Here is a 20,529-nt window from a genome sequence, read left to right on the forward strand (position 1 = left end):
CATTGGCCAAGGCCTTTTTGTGTAGTTCTGACCATGGACTTGGGTTTGCTCCAAGTCTTCCTCATTTTCTCCTGGTTTATGTGGGATCAGAAATATGCATTTTCATGAAGATGTAGCAGAGGCAGAAGTGAAGACATGTCCAGAGAGCAATGCAGTTTATAGGCTCACATCAGATAGAATACAAGGTTTAAGAACAACCTTCTATCCAAATATGCTAACCAATCATACCTGTGGGTGAGCATTTGGTTTTTTGTGTATGTATTCTTTATCTGGTAAATGGTGATTCTTTGGGAAATATTTTCTCTTTTTAAGGAAAAATTGGAAAATTTCGTGTTTAGTTGGCTTTTATATGGAAGTGTAATCTCCTAATTAAAACATAAACTATTTAAAATATTAAAACCCCCCCAAAATTTTTTAAACAAACCCATTTAAACAACATATAAAAGGAACTGTATTAATTTTCTTGGGCAGCCATAACCAAGCACCATAAACTTGGTGGCTTAAAACAACAAAATATATTCTCTCACAATTCTGGAGGCTAGAAGTCCAAAACCAAGGTGTTGGTGCTCTCTTTGCCTCTTCCCTGTGTGGTTCCCGGCCATCCCTCGTGTTCTTGGCTTCTTGCTGCACTATTCGAATCTCTGTCTTCACATGGCCTTCTCTCCTGTGTGTGTCCAAATTTCCATTTTCTTAGAAGGACACCAGTCACTGTATTAGGGCCCACACGAACCCAGTATGACCTCATCTTAACTTAATTACAACTGCAAAGACCCTATTGCCAAATAAGGTCACATTCACAGATTCTGGGTGGATATGAATTGGGGGAAGGGGACACTTTCCAACCCAGTAGAGTAAGAGTGAACTTATTCCATATGTAACTAAATACAAGTTATTGTATCATTGTCATAAAAATTAAAAAAAAAAAATGCACGCCCATCCCAAAACAAAGAAGCTAACAAAGTAAACACTTACAGAAGAGGACTTACCCTAATTCTGAGTTATCACACCTCAGTGTGTGCCTCTAGTGTATTTTCAGAAACCATAGCACTCTACTACTGTGTTCCACTGGGTCCCAGGAGATTCCTTAGTTTGACACTTGCTTGACCTTTTATGAGTCATCCATGCTGGGTTTGACAATCTACTAGGGACAAAAATGAATCAGGTAGCTGTCTGGTTCTTCCCTTCTTTTATCTCTGCTTCACAGAGAATCCCAGATCAGTTGCCTCCAGCATTTCCACTTGGTCTCAGAGCTTTGGATCTAATCAGAATGGATTTAAATTACTGGGCCAGCAGTGAGCCTGCCTGATTTTTCCAGAGCCAGGCTTGACCTCCTAACTGGGCAATCTCCTAAGGAATGCAAACCGGCTCCCTCCATTCAGACCTGGGTCAATGTCAGTGAAAGCATAAAAAAGAAAGCAAAAAAGTTGGGGTGTTGGGCTATGGACACTTCTTCCTTACTCTGAGTACCACTCTTTCCTGTATTGTGGAGCAGTGGACAGGGCAGTCCCAACCCAGGTCAAGCACATAACTTACAAGTGGAGAGTGACTTCTTCTTATACCACATTATTTCCAATTTACCACATGGCTGAAGATCTTCACCTTGGCTGTCAAAACTTAGAAATAATTATTTTAAAACACACAATCTAAACAAGGCATCTCAGATGTTTACCTCATAGCATAGCACTGATTTGAATTTTGTCGCTCCAGCACGTTTAGTGTTCAACTAAAACAGCTTTGTTTTTTCTATTCAGCATTCAACTTTTCCTTTAAGGTCAGAGTACGTCTGCTGCATCAGTGGCCTCCTTGGGCCAAATATTAGGTACGATGTATTCGCTAAGCCAGTTAATTCTTACTAAAAGTAGATCTTTGCTTACATCTGTACCTTCTTCCCTAGGAGACAAACTAATAGGTAAAAATGCACTCACTTTAAAAGTTGGGGCTCTCAGCAGATGACTGAGTGCTGTGCTAGGGGTAGTCTCACGAGCTACCTAACCCAGGCTGCTTATAAAGGTCATAGAAAGTTCTTCAAGGAAAGTATCAATCTGGCCAACCCCCTAACTTTACCTGCTCCCAGGATTGCTAACTTCAGCACAAGCTATAATTCTTCGACTACTGTAACTATAAATAGTAAGCTACTAACAATGGAGAAAAAGAAAACAATAATAAAAATAGAAAAACCCTTTATGTTCTTTTCCACAAGTTGGTTCCCAAAAGTTCCTTCTTTTTTGCTGAAAAATGATATTGTTAAGCTTGTCAGAAGAATGCAAAACACAGATAGATCTCTCCCTCAAGGGCAGCGTGTAACCAGTACCTGACAAAGATTTCTGAATATAAGAAATAATCATATGGCAGATTAACTTTTGGCTCAATTTCTCTACTTCAAAGTGTCCTTGCCTCAAAGTGGGATAACAAAGACCACCCACTTAAGCACAGAAAGACAAATCTTAGAACGTGTATAAACGACTATTCTCATGCTTTTCCATTCTTGTTTTTGTGATCCAAAATGTAATACATTTGTGTGGTAATAAATGTTTCTCTTTGATCACATTTAACCTGGACATTGTTAATTCATGGCAAAGAGTCAAAGAAAGGAGAATGGATCAAAAAGCCTCTAGGTAATAGTTTCTAAGATTCAGGAGAGGAGCACCTACGCAGTAGTTTCAGACCTGTATAGCCAACGGCCTGTTACATTAGGTTATCTCAAAAGCACATCAGATGCAAGGTGTTATAACCAAGCTCATTATGTTCCTCTTCCATCCTCTTCGTCTTCCAAAGTTCTCCTAACTCACTGAATCAATAGGCCATCTTTGACTCACCCCTTTCCTCCCTCATTCACCCTATCCCAACCCATTAAGATGTGTTATCAAATTAACCCATTATTGTGTTAATTTTATCTACTTTATCACTCTGGAGATGGCCGCTGTCACCACCCTAACTGCTCACCTCACCAGTCTCCTAAGTATCCACACTATTTGCCATCAGCCCTCTAGAGTCTATTCTTCACATTAATGCAGGTTACCCGTTTTCCACTGAAATTTGCAATCAGGATTTTGAAATAGTTTGCAAACACCAAAGAAAAAATTGAAATATGTACACTATAGAGCATAATGAAATGAATATTCATACACCTACCACCCAAGGAAAAAAAAATATATATATGCACAAATGTAACTCCCCTGTGTAAAATCCACATCATTCATTCAGAGGTTTTGATTCTTAGGTTATAGCTGGTGCTTCTTACTTCAGGATCTTTGCTGTTACTGGTTAGAATATGCTCTCCCTGTCTCATTTCCTGCCCTTCTAACCTCTCTTATGCAACCCTTCTCAAAGTACCCAAGGCTTTCCTTCATAAGCGTGTACACTTGAAATGGTGTATTTATGACTGTTACAAGTCTAAAAGTTCCATGTTGGCACAGACTATATCTTTTTTGCTTATCACTTCAGCAATTGTACTCACATAATACCCTGGCACCAGTAAATGTTTGTTAGATGATGAAAGGTGAATTGGCTGAACTATGGATGGAGAGCAGGGGAAGGAAAAACCCTTAGAATTTCCTGTGTCATATAGTCACTACATATAAAAATGACTTCTCCCCATCAGTGAATCCTACCTTTAATGAAGTATAGCCCTTGAGGTTGTATGTCTCACATAAAGATTGCCTTATTTAATTGCTTCAGCTTTAGATATGCTTCATGAACTTCAACCAGTGGACCTCTCCATATTTTTCTACTCATTTAGCTACAGTCTATGTACAACTGCCCTTAGGCCTAGTATTTTAAAAGTTCACATCTTTACTTTGACCTTGCTCAACTAAGAATGTGTACTAGGAACCAAAGATTAAGAGCTCAATAAATTATCCACTGCTACTATAACTCAAAAAATTTTAACCGAACACAGGTTTGCATTAAGTATATGTATATTAAGGATATATATATATACACTTGAAATAGATATTCTATAGCTGTACATGTGAAGGTAAAATATTAAATTCACAAGTACCTTCCGCCATGAATCAGCTATGAGCAAAGTTGCTTAACATGTATATTTATATCTTAAATATCTTAAGAAACTGAAATATGAAGTGTTTAAAAAAAGTTTTTTTAATGTTTATTTATTTTTGAGTGGGGGAGGGCAGAGAAAGAGAGAGAGACACAGAATCCAAAGCAGGCTCCAGGCTCTGAGCTGTCAGCACAGAGCCTGACGCGGGGCTCAAACTTGTGAGATCATGCCCTGAGCTGAAGTCAGACACTCAACTGACTGAGCCACCCAGGCATCCCAAATATGAAGTGTTTATTCTCACAAATCACCTAGAAACAAATTTTTGCTCTGAAAAGTCAGGAAAAACTATTCTTTATGTATAAAATGAAGTTACTTCTATCTTACAGGCTATTTTATATATAGAGTGAGAGAGAGAGAAAGAGAAAGAAGAGACTGTATTTATTAGGTCCACAATTTTGACTAGGATTTAAATTCAGGTTCTGCGGTCCCTGACAATGACTCCTGGAAAACTCTTCATTTGGTTTCCTCTTCTATGAGAGAGGAGCATTGCCTGGTTAACAGGATTATCGGAAGGTCAAACAAAATAACATATGAGGAAGCACCAGTCACAGTCTGTACTCAATAAAAGTTAAAAAAATTAACAGAACTTTATAGCATTGTAGCATATACAGGTTATAAAATCCTATAAAGGTAGTACGTTATAAATAAAGCAAAGCACAAACCCCAGAGTATATCTTTGTTTATATTAAAGCAAACGGTCATAAAATCTTAGACTAAACCCCTAGAATAAAACTACAGCAGCAATTAAAATAATCTGGTTTCAAAGAGAAGGACAGAACGTGAACAAAAGCAGCATGCTGTCTGGCTGGAAAATGTATCACTGACTCACACATTAACTACCTCAGTATTAATAATAATTTTTTAAGAACTTCTGAAAGTTTTGCTCACATTATTTTTGTTTTCCAAGATAAGCACAGAGAACCCTTTCCTCTCCTTCCGCTTCTTCCCCTTTTGTAGCTTTGACCTCCTCTGCCCACAAGCACTAGGTACCGTACACAGGGCCTGTCAGGTTAGTGCTCTGGGCTATGTGCTAGGCTCGTAATGATTTCAAGTGCCTGACCTAACTTGACAAGACTGCAGCCTTCCCTTCATTCTCCTCAGCAGAAGGTCTGTGCTAGAATTCATTCTAAACGCTGCTCCCTCTTGGATGGTGACTTGGTTAAGTGTATCTGGCCTCTTCCTCCTCATGCATGAGTATATCTTTAATGTTTCCTTTCTGGTAAAATGAGAAAAAGATGTGAAGAAAACTCTTGGCAGTCACTTCTGTAGACCTCAGCACAAGTATTTTGTCCATTTTTCAATATAATATATTTTCTTGACAATTTAGATACCAAGACTTAATTTAACATTTATAAATATTTAAGAAAAAAGGAGTCAATTTGGAAACTTTATCAACAAGTCATCAAAACAAGGTTTGTTTTTTGACAGTGAATGTACAATATTGTATGGTTTGCCATTACTTCCTCTCTAGAAAGAAAGGTAAAATGAGAGATACAGTTTATAAGTAAGTCGTTATAAGCTTAGATTTTTCCAACACTTAAAGAGACATGAGTCAGAAAAAGTGCAATCGAACAAACCAACTGCAGAAGCCATTTTTGCAATAAGACCACATATTAGATGATATTAAGTAATTATTTTTTGTTAGGTGTAATAATGTCATTAAAGTTGTGTTTTTGTTGTTTTTAAAAAAGATCTTATCTGTCAGAGATACAAACTAAAGTACTGTAAGTAAAGTGATTCACATGGGATACCCTTTAAAATATTCCAGCTTATAGATGGGTAATAAATATAATAGACTGGAGTAGTCTAATACTGTTGTTAACATATATAATAAACAAAATAGTGGAATTTCATGTCTATAATAAGTGGCATCCGGTGTAATGCACCATACAGACAAAAACAAAGGTATTAGGTTACACATTGCTAAGCACACCTGTGACTTATGAGAGTGAATTTAGTATCAAAATGTATAGGGGTGTAAGGGTAATACACAGGTAAGAGAATGGAAGGAATACACTGGTATCACAGGATCTCCTATAACTCAGAGAAAGGTAGAAGGAGAGGTAAGACAGCTGGGTATCTGTCTACATTAGAATTAATGTATTATGAAAATAAAAGACAACTTCTGGATGAGAAACACTTTCTATCCAGACTTGAGGCCACCACATATTCTCCTCATCCTTTATTTCTGCGGTGTAAGCATATCACCAGAAACTCTTGATAGAATTAAATCCTCAACATTCAAAATGCTCATATCCAATGTAGTTCCAGTCCATAAAAATAAAACATTCTTTATGTTGAATGCATTTTTATGCATTCAAGAACAATAATCTAGACATTTTTCATGTAGGACTTAAGTAGGAGTAAAAGCGAGTTAAACCATTCAGATAAAAATGCAACTAAAGCTTCATTAGCTGCTTTGATGACTCATGAACATTTATATTTATACTATTATGTGTGATGCTCCATCCACATAAAAAAGGCATTCTATTTCTTTATTTTTTTTATTTGACAAGCAGCAATATCATGTTTGTCATTTTAATGTAGATACAATTATTAGGTTATCTGTCATATTACAATATTTAAGTTTTTTATTTTATGTCCTTTAAGATACATTAAAAAAAAAAAAAAAAAACACATCAACTGCAAACGTGAAGGGGAGAAAAAGCATGGTACCCAACCAAATTTCCACATTTCAGCAATACTTCACTCATTCTTTTAATAAAGTTTTAAGAAATGTCATAATGACATGAGCTTGAAATATCTCTAGGCATTTTCTCTGACGCTCATGACGTGGCACTGGTGATGTTGTAAACAGCAGAAAAACAGGGGCTGCCAAATGACCAAATTATGGAGGCACAGGCCTGCTTTTTCCCACAGGAACACACCAAATGGTGATGGCAATGATCTTCTCACACCCACACTAGAGGAGAGCGACATCACGCTACGTAACTGTATTCATCTGCTGATGCTTGGCTGCGTTCGATGTACTGTTTGTCTATCAGAACTTCAATACACTTCTTAATCATGCTGATACTAGGATTAAACCTAGCTCTTGACTGGCTAATCACCTGTTGGAGAGAGACATTGATGTGTCAAACTACTGCTAATCAGTCAGTTATAAATCATTACTAACTAATCGGATATGACATGCTTCCAATGCATTGAGTGAGGTTCCATCAAATAGACCTAATCCATATGGGAAAAGTATGCTTAAAGTAATTATGAAATTATATTAATTAAACTGAATAAAATCATCCTAAATGCATGGGTATGATACATCAAACAAGCGAATGCCATGAACAGTATTAAACTGTTTTAGCTCAGAGGGCATTACACAAGGGGAGAGGGAACAATTTAAATCAATTTTGATGACATAAAATTTTTATGTAAAATAGGGGAAAAGCCTAATGTTTATGTTGTGAAGGAATTAAAATGCAAAACACAGATATAGCAAAATCTAATAATTTTCACACATAACAAAATTAAACTATTCACTAATCTATCTAAATACATGTACACATGCTCCAACTTCCATTTCACCCTTGCCAAACTTTCAAGTCCTTGCTGAACTAACACTTTCTCCAGAAACCTTCCCCCCAAATCCCCTAAGTCAATGCTTCCGTGTACATTCTCACAGTACTGTATCTCTTTCTCAGTGCATGTTAATGGAATTTTATATTTTTTGCTTGCATACTACTTCAGTCATGTATTTCTTCCCTATTAGATGGTCAGGAACCATATCTTGTGTTGCTCTGCACCACATCCCTAATGATGTGCATAACCCTCTATCACATGGTAGACACTCCTATATTTATGGAATGAATGAATACTTGATACAGTCAATTTCCTTCAATAACTGGACAGGAGGCTCAATATACTGGTGAACTTAGCTCTCTAAATCTAAGCCAAGGGAAATCTGAACTTAATACTGAAATTATAAGTGAGTACTGTTCTCATTAAGTAATGAGACATTTCTTTATGCTATTTGGGAATCATATTATTTCTGTATCATGTTTACAAAGAAACATTCCTAATCCATACATTGATAATACCCTTTGCCCCAAAAAGCCTTGAGGACTTCCCTGCCTTTTACCTCTTGAATAAGGGCATTATGCCGAAGTACTTTTCGTGCTTTCATGATACGAACTATAGCAGCTTGGAGATACATTTTCCGGTCCTCATCTACAGCACTTCTAGTCTGCTCCATTTCCTGTTTCACAGGGGGGAAAAAAGAGCAAATGAGACACTAGTCACTGAACCTTTCATAATTCATTCTATCAATGAGTTTAAATAAATTTCCAATCAATACTGAGCATCAAATTATGTAGTTAACATGTGCCCATTACCACATAACCATTACCAAAGGAATATCTACAGTGAGTTATTTATAATTTCTTGGGTTAAAGTTGGAAGGTTATTAAAAAAATTAACACTACTGTAAAATGTATTTAATGTAAATAAGCAATAAAGGAGAATTTAAATGATTTTCAGATTTTCAATAATTTTCAAATTTCTGTCCTGTCGGGGAGTACAGACTATATACCACGTATATGCTTTTAGATGCTTTAGTAACTGTGCATATTGGATCAGGCCTCAAGGAGAAGAGCTGTGAAAGATTCTATTTGGCTCAAGCAGAGAAGCAGGGAAGGATGAGCCACAAAGGGCCTATCTCCACACAGCTCAAGGAAACACAGTAGAGTGAGGCATAGAAGCAGGCAATGCCACATTAATAGGGCTCTCATAACAGCTTTTAAAAGACAAAATACAACCCACATATTATAAATTATTATTCAATAGCCTAGAGAAAAATGAGATCTCAAACATTTTTGTGTTGAAATTTAGTCATAATTAACTAACATCTGTCTCCCATGGGGGAATAAGTTCTTGGAGAGGGCCCGACATCCTATCTTTTAACTGGACATGGGGCAGGATGTAAAGTTAGAAACATTTTCAACTTCTCTTTGAAAGAAATGTGTTATAAAGCTTTTCTTTATTTTACAAATGAAAAATGTGAGAGATTATATCACTAGTCAAGGTAGGAATTTTTGTGAAGAATGCAAAGCAATGCTCCACATTTTGTCTAAAAGCAAATGTGACAATACTACAATACCCTTTTCCTTAAATACCCATTATATTACTATTTTTATAATCTAAGATACTGGCAGCGGGTTTGTTTGTTTGTAAGGTTAGTAAATGCAGAGAATAAACCAGAAAAAAAATGCATCACATTATTACTTTTGATGTGCAAAGTTTTGCATTCTCTCAGTTACACTTGTGAAGTCCAATGCTTAAATATTTCCAAGAGAAACAACATTAAAAAGCACTTACCTGTGGGGTGTCTTTCTGCATCGATGTAGTAATTTTAAATTTTGTTCTTTTACTGCTAAAGTTCATATTTAATGAAAATGAAGATTCTGCATCAATGTCTTCCTATAATTAAAAATAATTCATTCATATTTATCAAAATTAAAATCATTAAATAGGAGTTGCTGCAAATAATATGCCTTAAAATGAAATGGCCAAGCAAAGAAGACTCAACTCTCATCATTTTACATTACGAAGATTATTTAAGAGAAAAGTAACTGTCTTCTGTCAAAGAAAGCAAAAAACAATTCTTTTCTAGTTTTACACTTGAATTTTAATCTGTTTAACATTTAGAAATAAGCTATTTTATGGCCCAACTATTATGTATATTACCACTAGATAAAGGGTCAAAGCTCATTGGCTTAAACAGAATTTAACATTTTAATTTTTATGACCTACTGTCACCCCATTTTGAAAAAGTGAGCAACCAATGGTCTTGTGCTGCAGTAACAAAATATCGATGATAAATAACTGGACTACAGAAGCAACTGGTTTCCCGTGGCACACGTGACTCTGGCATGGTTCTGATGAAGTTTACCCTCCAATTCATGTTTTATTCACTCTGCCAGAAGCAAGTGGCCTTTTCTCAAGTGAAAGTTGTCAAACCAATTTTTATAATCACAACTTCTCTATCAGGCTTAAGAAAGCCACTCATGTCCTATAGTGAGTTTTCTCCATCAGCGGGATCAAAAAGCACTTGGCAAATGAACCATCTTCAATAATAACCTAAGAAGTTCTGCTAAGGAATGGCATTCATAATTAAAATTTAATGTGCGAATAAGCAATCTGTATTTATTTTGAACACTCCTGGGCAGCAAAAATAATACATTTTAGAAAACTATACAACTTCTTAAGCACTTAATTTAGCTAAAAATTTATACTTCAAATTTTAAGTTTTAAGTTTAAAAATTCATGCTTAAATTATAACTAATTGCATTAATTAAAATCTTAATATTAAGAAGTTAATATTTTGTTAAGATTCTGAAGTCAGAAAAATTAATCATTTCTCAGTATTAAGAAAAGCTTTATTTGACTTTCAGAATACATGCTATTTAAAGCTGCTCAATGATAGGCTACAAAATATCATCGGATTAAATGAACTGATGAGAGAAACTGTAGGCTATTAACTTCACCAAAACAAAAATGAAACACAATTTATGAGAATTTTTTCTTATAGGCACAATTTGAAATAGGACACTTAACTCATATCTGCTTCTTAAACAACGATTTAAGTGTCTAAAATATACTGTAACAACAACAAAAACTTGTTATTAGGAAAAAAAGCTACAAAGAAAAGAAGTAGATTGCTGGCTTGCTCTTCTTGTGACAGATATTACAAATATATGGTGGTTATTAGTTGAGTCCTGGAATGAGGGAACAGGAGATTGAGAGCATTTGGGATGGTTACACAAACTAAATATGCACACAAATAAACATCAATAGATGGTCATTTCCTATTACAGAATCATGTAATTAAATATCAACTAAACACATGGAACAAAAAACAAACAGAAAGATTTACAATATGCTACTGTTTTTAACCTCAATTAACCAGAATCTACTCAGTGGCAATTCTTACACAATTTTCAGGAAACTGTCACAGTATAGGACAAATAAAATCAAACTGTAAAGGGCACACAGTCACCAACTTCTCTGTGACTGCACAAGCTCACAGCTGTAAGGAGCCTACAGTAATGCAGCTGGCTCCGCACTCAAGTGTGTTCCAAAGTACAAGGGACATTGCCAATTATAACCTTACTTGAAAAACTGCAAACATCTCATGAAAAAGCTGTAATGTTTATAATGCTTAAATTCCCCATACCTTTTCTGAATCATGGTTAATCATTTTCACATCAAGTAATGATTTGATTGTTTTTGTCAGTTCCTTTTCATTCATTTGAGTGCTGTCTTGAAGCTCTTTATAGCTGACAGTTTCACTGTTGTTAAAGGCAAGAAGAACTGCCATTTGGTATGTTGTAACCATGGCTACATATGGTTTGCCCAAATAGTTCATTTTAACTTCACCTACAATTAAAACAAAATTGTGACAATAAACTTATCATCAAAGAAACATTTCAAAATTACTTGAGTAATTGTTTATTTCAGCTACTTTCTCCTGAAAGAATGAGCCAAGGACTTATTAAATTGTTATAAAGCCATTCTTGCCAGCAATGTAATCATTTTGTTTGTTTGGGGGGTGGAGGGAGGACTGTTAGTTTTGAGTAGGCAGTATAAATCACAATTAAACTAAAATACCTCTACCAGTAGGTAACAATGTCTCTAAAAGTTAATAGGAAAGCTAAGACTTAGGCATGAAAAAAAGCATAAGAGGAGGTGAGGGTAGGAGGAGAAATGGACAAAAGGAGAGAATGACAGCCTGCTACCAGTAACTGCCTCAGGGGTGTCTATCTGGCAAGGTTCAAGCACACAGGGAGGTCTACAAGCACACGGGAGATGCTTCTCCTGTGGCTCTAACCTCCAGTTTCTGCCAAAATTTAACAATGCTATTTTGTCTCATAAACAAACATTTTTCTTCTCAGTAACTTTCTAGGGGCAAACAAATGGGAGAAGAGACAAAAAGATACATTATTTTGATGAAATAGTTGATAGAATAAACAAGTTCTAGATACTACACTACTCTGGAAAGCTATAAAGGATACAGCGGGTTTAGGCTCACTGAAGTTCTGCAACACCCCAGGGAGGCGGTGCACTGAAAAGTTTATAATAAACTGTATGACAAACATGTATGCACTCTATAACATGTAAAGTTAACGCAGGTCAACCAACAATTTCCTTTAGGACATAAAGCATAAAGCTGTGGTTTAGTGGCTGTATTTCTCTCTGTCTCTTACACACCCTGAATTATTCGACTATTAATGGATTATAAACTAAACCATTACAAGATCTGGTTTTAAAGCTCTACATTATACTCAAAGAGGCTATATTTCACATGAACTTACCCCAGAGGCTACATTCTCCCTGTGAGTGGTAATTAGGATCTCTGATCAAGATGTTGTGCTTATTTATTCATTATGTAATTAAAAAATTTAAAGGATATCAAGTCAATTTGCCACTGATTATCATGCAGATGCCTATTCCAATTTTTATTGTGCTTCAACCTATTTCAAAAATAACTGTTATTCAGATAATTATTTAGAAACCCTAAAGAAAAATATGCCTTATCTCTGAATTTTCATGAAAGGAGGGCTTAACAGAGTTTAAGTAAAAAGTTAACATTAGGAGTGTCCTGCCAACAATCAGTACCAAAAATACTTTAAGGACTCTCACCTCAACATTTCAGTTTGGGAAATATGGTGAGAAGCAAGATATCACATAAACTGTACATAATTTGTGTAATGACTGTTTCAATCATATGTCAGAAATAAGTACGAAGTAATGCATCAAACATGCAGATGATGAAGTGGGACCTCAGGCGACACTTTATGGATGCTATAACACGCTGCCATGGGTTTGGACACAGAATGCATCTCCTGCCACACCAATGTGCCATGGGTTTGGACACAGAATGCATCACCTGCCACAGTCTTTCATCACCACCAGAACCCAAGGAACATTAAGAGACAATGCAAGGAAAGGGTCAATGTAAATAAAGGGTCAATGTAGCATTTATTATTAAGTTCATTCTGCAACATTTAATAAGAGGAAAACTAGTTTTGTAATACTTTTTTTTTCCCCTGCTATTTTTTAGTTGTCAGCATTAGGGGCACATGGGCCTCTTGCCACCTTTTCAGTACCACTGAAAAGCACCACAGTACTCATTAGCTCACAGAAGAAAAAAAAATGGGAAAAGCATAGAGGGAATATGTGGGGCAGGGTAGGAAATCCCAAATTTGGACGATTCATTTAGTTACTGCCATAAACAGAAACAGAAGATACAAACGAGGTCATTTTACCTACAGAACAGGCTGGCAAACTTGATGAAACTTCAAACTAGAACAAAACATTCTGATACACACAAACTTTGAAAAAATAAGCCAACCATAACTCAAGAGGTATTTACAACTACAGGAAGTTAACAAGTGGGCAGAACTCTCTTAATAGTTTCATCCAAGTTACTTTCCCATTACCTGTCGGCTCCTTAGTCTCTAAGGGAAAGCTTTTCTTTACAGAAGAATGTCAGCTACTAAATGCTGAATGAGTGATAGAGTATCGCCAATTTGCAATCAGTAATGAAATAACTGATTCAAGCCATGATCATCCGTGGGTGCCAAAACCATTAGATAGAGCTGTTCCTGAAAAAGGGTATTCATATGGGACCTAGGTATCTCCCCTCAGATCACCTGTTAATTGAAAAGGGAAAAGAGTATCTTTACAATGAAGCTATCTGGTGGTCACCACCTTACCCAGGTGTCCAACATTAGAGTCTCTAATAGTGGGATAACCTGATATTATATGCCTTCTGGTACATTATGAAGTATATAGAGCTGCCTAAGAAGTATTCTTGCCGACAGTATAATTTGAATAGAATCAAACTTTTGAACCTAATTTCAGAAATACTAATTTACAGAAAGTATAGGGAATAGAAAACAAATCAAATACATCTACAATAATGTGACAAATCCAAAACACTGTCTGGTCTTTTCAAAAAAGTATGTCAAGAGGGGTAAAGGGGGTTAAGGAAGAGGTGGTAGGGAAAGGAAGTAGGAAGACACAATAACCAAATGCAATCAGTGACCTCTGATTACATTAAAACAGGCATTAAGGTCTCTTTGGGGACAACCAAGGAAATCTAAATATGGACTGGACATTAGGTAATATTAAAATCCCTCACAATTTTAACTGTCAAAGTATTTGAAATCAATAATGAAAGAGAATTCAGTCAAGGATAGGATCATTACCTTTTAAGGTATGTGCAATATGGTGGGATTTTGATTTTGGCAAATTTGCCAGATTAGATTTTGGCAAATAATCAATACTTATATGACTAATAGTTCATTAATTGCTTATATAATCTAATTATATGTATTATTTATGTATTATCTACATAGCTATGTATTAACCAATGAAGTGTTACTTCCCTTGAATTTATTTCTCAACTTATCTCTCAGCAGCTGACTTGGGATTCCTATAAAATCTTGATATGCCATAAATAAAATTTATTTATATCCAGTGTAAGTTTCCAGGTTCTGTATTTGTCATTTCTTCATCCAGTTGTTCTCTCAGAATAATTCTACCCAATGTCCTAGTCATAAATCCAATGGAATTTTTATCTTTCTCTCATTCAGTATCTCTGTCACATCTGATAGCATAGATTGCTTACTTCTTAAAATTCTTACCTCTGTTGGTAATATGCTCTCAACATTCTTCTTTGCCTATCTTGGCTAAGTCCTATTCATCCTTGAAAACCAAGTTTAGATGTTATTTACTCAGAAGGTTTCCTTCACCAGGAGCTATTTGCTACCACCAATCTATGGGAAACTAAAACCCTGGGCTCACCTATTACAACATTCAAAACATTTACCATAATTATTTACTTGTCTATCCTCCCATTAGATGTGAGCTTTTTGAGGGCTGAGGCTCTGTATTTTATCTGTACTTGGCATACAGAAGTACTTGGGACAAAGATGTTCTCTGGGTTATAAATGAATTTTTCAAAGTGAAAGATGAGGCAATAGGCTCAGAGAAGTTAAGTAATTTGCTCAAGGTTATAGACTTAATAGGCTAATAACCTGACATCTCCTGATTCTAAGTTTCTCCAAATATCACTTTATACCCCATCTCCAACCATTTGTAAAGACTCTTGGATTACAATACAAATAATACCTGGAATAATGTACAAATGGATTAGGAAAGAATAATTTTGATTATATGTAAAGGTATGAGTAATAGGGGTTCTCAAGAAACAAAACTCTTAGTCTAGAATGAGAGCCAATGTTTTAAAGGAGCCCTGGAACCTTATGACAAATGTGGGAACCACAGAACAAGCATCTTAAAGACAGATGGTGTTTGACAACTTTTGCTAATGAGTAAATGAATAAATGAGAAACAAAACCAAAATAAAATTTTACCCAATGGTTTCACTAATAGATCACAGGTATTTTCAGTGCTTTCAGTGATTCAAAACAAAAACGAATTTACAAGGTTAACAATATCTTTTCCAAGGAATAAACTATTTGACTCTAATGAAGACACATATACACAACATTGAAACAAGACAAAAACAAACAAATGAGCTCCAAAAATCTGGTTATCATGGACCAGCTTTGGAATTCTGTATGTTCAAAAACAGAAAAGGAATGTTGTTCTCTTTCCTACCTAGGTGTCATCAGTAACAGTTTTCAGGTCAAATTCCAAGAGCAAAAACTATGTCGTTTTTTTTCTTTATTTCTATTACAATTAAGTTGCTGAACACCAAAAAAGTGAGCCCCTCATTAAAATACTTTAGGAGGTTGATTACTGCTGAGGTAATGAGAAAAACAAAGAGAGTTTAAACTCCCCAAGACAGATATTCATGGATATCAAAAATAAATTAAATTCGGGGCGCCTGGGTGGCACAGTCAGTTAAGCGTCCGACTTCAGCCAGGTCACGATCTCGCGGTCCGTGAGTTCGAGCCCCGCGTCAGGCTCTGGGCTGATGGCTCGGAGCCTGGAGCCTGTTTCCGATTCTGTGTCTCCCTCTCTCTCTGCCCCCCCCCCCCCCCCCCCCCCCCGTTCATGCTCTGTCTCTCTCTGTCCCAAAAATAAATAAAAAACGTTGAAAAAAAAAATTAAAAAAAAAAAAAATTAAATTCAAGTACATTAAGATATATTAGTTCTTTTAGCTATCTAAAACACTGGTTGAGCATGTTTTTTCTTAAAACCCATTATATTTACTAAATGAGAATAGAAAAAATTCATAACAGAATGTAAAATTAAAGGTCAAGTACAAATTGGCCACTTATTAAATATCATTTCTGGGGCGCCTGGGTGGCTCAGTCAGTTAAGCATCTGACTTCGGCTCAGGTCATGATCTCGTGGTTTGTGAGTTTTGAGTCCTGCTTAGGGCTCTGTGCTGACAGCTTGGAGCCTGGAGCCTGCTTCGGATTCTGTGTCTCCCTCTCTCTCTGCCCCTCCCCCACTCACGCTCAGCCTCTCTCAAAAATAACTAACGTTAAAAAAAATTTTTTTTAATCATTTATTTCACAAACTGCTGAAAAAATGTAAATGTCCAACTTGTTCAATAAAGTTAAACTTGTGTAAGTATGTTTTATCGTGTACTGATTACGTACTAATATGTATTACTAACAATGAGACATCATATTCCAAATATAAATTAGTCAAATAAATGGTAAGAGAAATTTTTCTTAAGTGAGTGAATAGAATTTCCTAATAAAGATTATGGCACCTGATTGATCAAATTTTCTTATACCATTTCTAAGAGATACACCCTTAACAGAGATACCTTTTCCTTCTTATAGAAAGAGAAAGTTGACTCAATGAACTTTTCAAAGCAGAGCTTTAGCAAAAGTAGAGAAATTTTTGAGTGTTTGCTTTGGCTAACATCTTCAGGCAACTCAGAGCAACTGCACACAGTCTACAGTCATTCAGTTATGAATCCTACTGTCAAATAAGTGGACCCCACTGTTCCAGAAAGAAGCAAAGGACCAGATTCTGACTTTTCTAAAATTAAAAACTACTGGAAATTAATTGGGACACTCTGGAAAAAGTATTTACTATTGCAGTTCACTATAGCACCAAAAAGAAAAATCAAATGCTTGTATCTCTTTATGATCCTATAATGTTTAATGAAATTTCTGAGGACATTTGACATATTTAGAGAAAATAGGTTTTTTTTAAGAGTATCTGACCTGTCAAGTCTTGGTTTCTAAATAAAATTTCTACTGTCTATATAAAGTGGTTTGTTACAGAAATGTAAGAAACCATTACAAAATTCAGACATTTTCTTACCAAGCAGTAATAAAAACAGCATAATTTTATACTTATACTATTAAAAAGTGCTGCACTTGAACTTCATTATTAGTTGCTTTAATGATAACCAGCAAGGCAAACAGAGGAAAAGAGGTTAAAAACTACCGTTAGAAAAAAATAAAACAAAACAAAACTATCATTAAGCTGTAAGAAATCTCTTCCATTAAATTATTAACATAATTATATCAGGTAAATTTCACTACACTAGATATAATTAAATGCATTTTACCTGTACAGAGATAATGTAACCATGTAAGTTTCCTTCCACTAAAATGCTGGCTGTAAAATAATTCAAACTGTAGAAAAAGAAAAAAATCAAGTTAATTTCAGCTACTATAACATAACTACCTAGCTATTACTACATTGAAAAAGTAAAAAAAATGTTCATGTTAGAAAAGACATTATAACCCATCTGGTATACTTACTCATTATATAGATGAGAAAACATATCCATGGCAAGTCCCTGACCAAGATCTTACAATTATTAGTCTAGCTCTTTTCACTTACAACTTTGTCCAGGATTCTCTCCACTAAACCACAGCCCTGTACAGTTGACTATTTGTATAAATTCAGAAATGACATAGTCAATGATTCATTTTGAGTTTGGAATGATAGCCATTTGGACTTTACAAATACAAACTACAGACCAAAAACATCATCATATATTTCCAATATGAAAATGGAAATCATACCTTCATTTCTAATCTCCTATTTGCCAACATATATACTCTTGCTAAAATGACAGGTTGATTAATATTTCTGTGGCTACCTATAAGGTGACATCTACAATTTAACTTTACATCCAGTCAAACACAAATACAAACAAAGTTTCAAGGTACTCATCTTTGTATCTTCTTTTGTTGATATTATTATAAAAAAATTAACATTCTATTATTGTAGCTTTGAAAATTAAAAAACATCTTCCTTGAACTGAATGTATAATTGTAGGACATCAATCCAAAAAGTACCTTTTAAAGAGCCAGTACATAATTTATAGTGAGAAAACAATGCTGAAATGTAAAAAAAAACAAACCTCAATTTCATTATAACACTAAAAAATAAACGCATCATGTCACAATTCAGAATTATGGACATACTTTCAGCCATGATGTGCCACATGTAATAGTTACACCTAAAGCTTTTATCTGTATATCAAACTTAACCTTTTTTATTCCCAAAACAAAGTTTCAATAAAGCAATCACCAATGTTTGACCTGCCAGCTGCATACTTTCACTCTTTACAGCAGAAGTTTATAGCTGTCAGCCAAGAGAATTAGTGAATTCTTTTCAGCAGTTTATTCCAAGTTTGCCTGGTCCTGGGAAGCTAAAACTTGTTGAGCACGCTTTCCCTCCAATAGCATGATAAATAGGAAATGCCTGGCACCTAAAATACTTAAGATTTTCTGCTTGGTTCTAATCTAGACAAAGAGAAAAGTCAAAATAATGTCATCAAAGAATCCTAGAAGCGGGCTTTGACTAATCATCTCCAGGGGTGTCAGTAAATTCAATTACTACTACATAACTCATAATTTTATGATGAATAATTTACAATGAATTTGTGGACAAAAGCAAAATAAAACATTTTGAAATCAAGAAAATCAAACTTTAAAATGCTCTTTATAAATTATTTAAGTGCAAAACTAGCTCCAGGATGTATATTCCAAGCTCTGAAGGCACTTGCTTTGCCTCTTTATACTCCTAGATCTATCAGTCAAGTTTTATTGATAATGATATAGATACATCAACAGAAAACATTCTTTTACCTTAAATTTAAAATCTGATTATAAAGATTTTCATTTCTGTAAATCATCAAGAACAAAAAGTCTCCGTTCCAAATGGAAATATTATAATATTCATCTGGTATTCAAAGATAAAAGCTATAAAACTTTGCTTCATTATATCATTAAACAATTATGTTACCAAAGTTTAGTAGTAAAAAATATGTCTTGCCTCAACTTCTAATTTTAAAATAAGTAACAGGCTAGGACAGCATCTTTTAAATGCCGTTTGAGGGTATTAATTAGAACTCAAGAGGCCTTAAAAATGAATAATTCCTATTCACTTCTAATAGCTGAATTAATACAGATTACTTTATATTTCTTCAGTATTATTCAGATTTATGGACCACGTACAAAGGAAATATAACAAGATTTAATGGTCTAATATGCAAAAATAAATTGTTTTTTAACGTTTATTTATTTTTGAGACAGAGAGAGACAGAGCATGAACAGGGAGGGTCAGAGAGAGAGGGAGACACAGAATCTGAAACAGACTCCAGGCTCTGAGCAGTCAGCACAGAGCCCGACGCGGGGCTCGAACTCACGGATCGCGAGATCATGACCTGAGCCGAAGTCGGATGCTTAACCAACTGAGCCACCCAGGCACCCCAAAAATAAATTATTTTTAATTAAAGTTTAATTTCCATAGTTTTAAGATTCACATGTGTAAAATGAAAGTAAATTTTTTGTGAAATAACCACATATTTTAAGATGTAAAATATAGAAAATATCACTAAGGCAAGATGAATTATTTACATGTAAAAATGTACACTGTTAAGTACACAGATGGATTTTCATTCCTATGTAACTGAACCCTTGGATTTACTAGAAAAAAAATAGGAGGACAAACTCCCTCTACTGGTAATTAGCGAAAATCCAAATGGAGAGGACAATATTCTTGGAATCATAAATAGTCAGAAAAAAAAAAAAACCGCTGTTTATAAGTGAGGAAAGTGAAACCTGATAAAAGTTATACATTAATAAAGGCTGAAGGGTTTAAAAACCTGATGTTGGAAAATGATTATTTCAAGAGGAGAGAAAAAAAACAACATAAAGTTAAAAGGAAACTATTTGTGGCAGCACCTGTTTTCTGCCTTAATTGTGATTCAAAAACTTGGGCCCTTAAGAAGTAAGTTTTAATACTGTTAAAGATGAGAGGTTAATTTTCTTCCACTTGCCAGATCACAAATACATCAAAATGCCTTACCTGGCTACCCAACCCCTACTCCTAGCTTGCATCTATCCTTTTTGGAAAATCCGTACTAACCTGGTCTCACACTATGCCCACCCAAATGAATGCTTTTCTTCATGTAGTTTCTAAGATGGTCGTGCCACCATGCCTTTCTAAGGAAGATGCAAGAAGTCCCTAAGTTCAACTCCTATTTTGAAAGCCTA

At 35.1% G+C, this 20,529-nt stretch overlaps 1 protein-coding gene across 11 annotated transcripts in view; it reads right to left on the minus strand.

Moving 5' to 3' along the window:
• Positions 1–4,230: 4,230 nt before the first annotated feature.
• Positions 4,231–20,529, minus strand: part of CUL2 (cullin 2) — a 157,408-nt gene continuing 141,109 nt past the window's right edge. For all 11 annotated transcript variants that reach the window (XM_042945334.1, XM_042945343.1, XM_042945340.1 and 8 more), the window contains 5 exons: positions 17,586–17,652; positions 11,250–11,452; positions 9,392–9,493; positions 8,157–8,273; positions 4,231–7,131 (listed from right to left, as the gene is read on the minus strand). In XM_042945334.1, the coding sequence (XP_042801268.1) occupies positions 7,000–7,131; positions 8,157–8,273; positions 9,392–9,493; positions 11,250–11,452; positions 17,586–17,652 (621 nt within the window). In that variant the 3' untranslated portion in view covers positions 4,231–6,999. The remainder of the gene's footprint in view (positions 7,132–8,156; positions 8,274–9,391; positions 9,494–11,249; positions 11,453–17,585; positions 17,653–20,529) is intronic.

The sequence above is a fragment of the Panthera leo genome, chromosome B4 (assembly GCF_018350215.1).
Source record: "Panthera leo isolate Ple1 chromosome B4, P.leo_Ple1_pat1.1, whole genome shotgun sequence".
In the NCBI taxonomy this organism is placed as follows: domain Eukaryota; kingdom Metazoa; phylum Chordata; class Mammalia; order Carnivora; family Felidae; genus Panthera; species Panthera leo.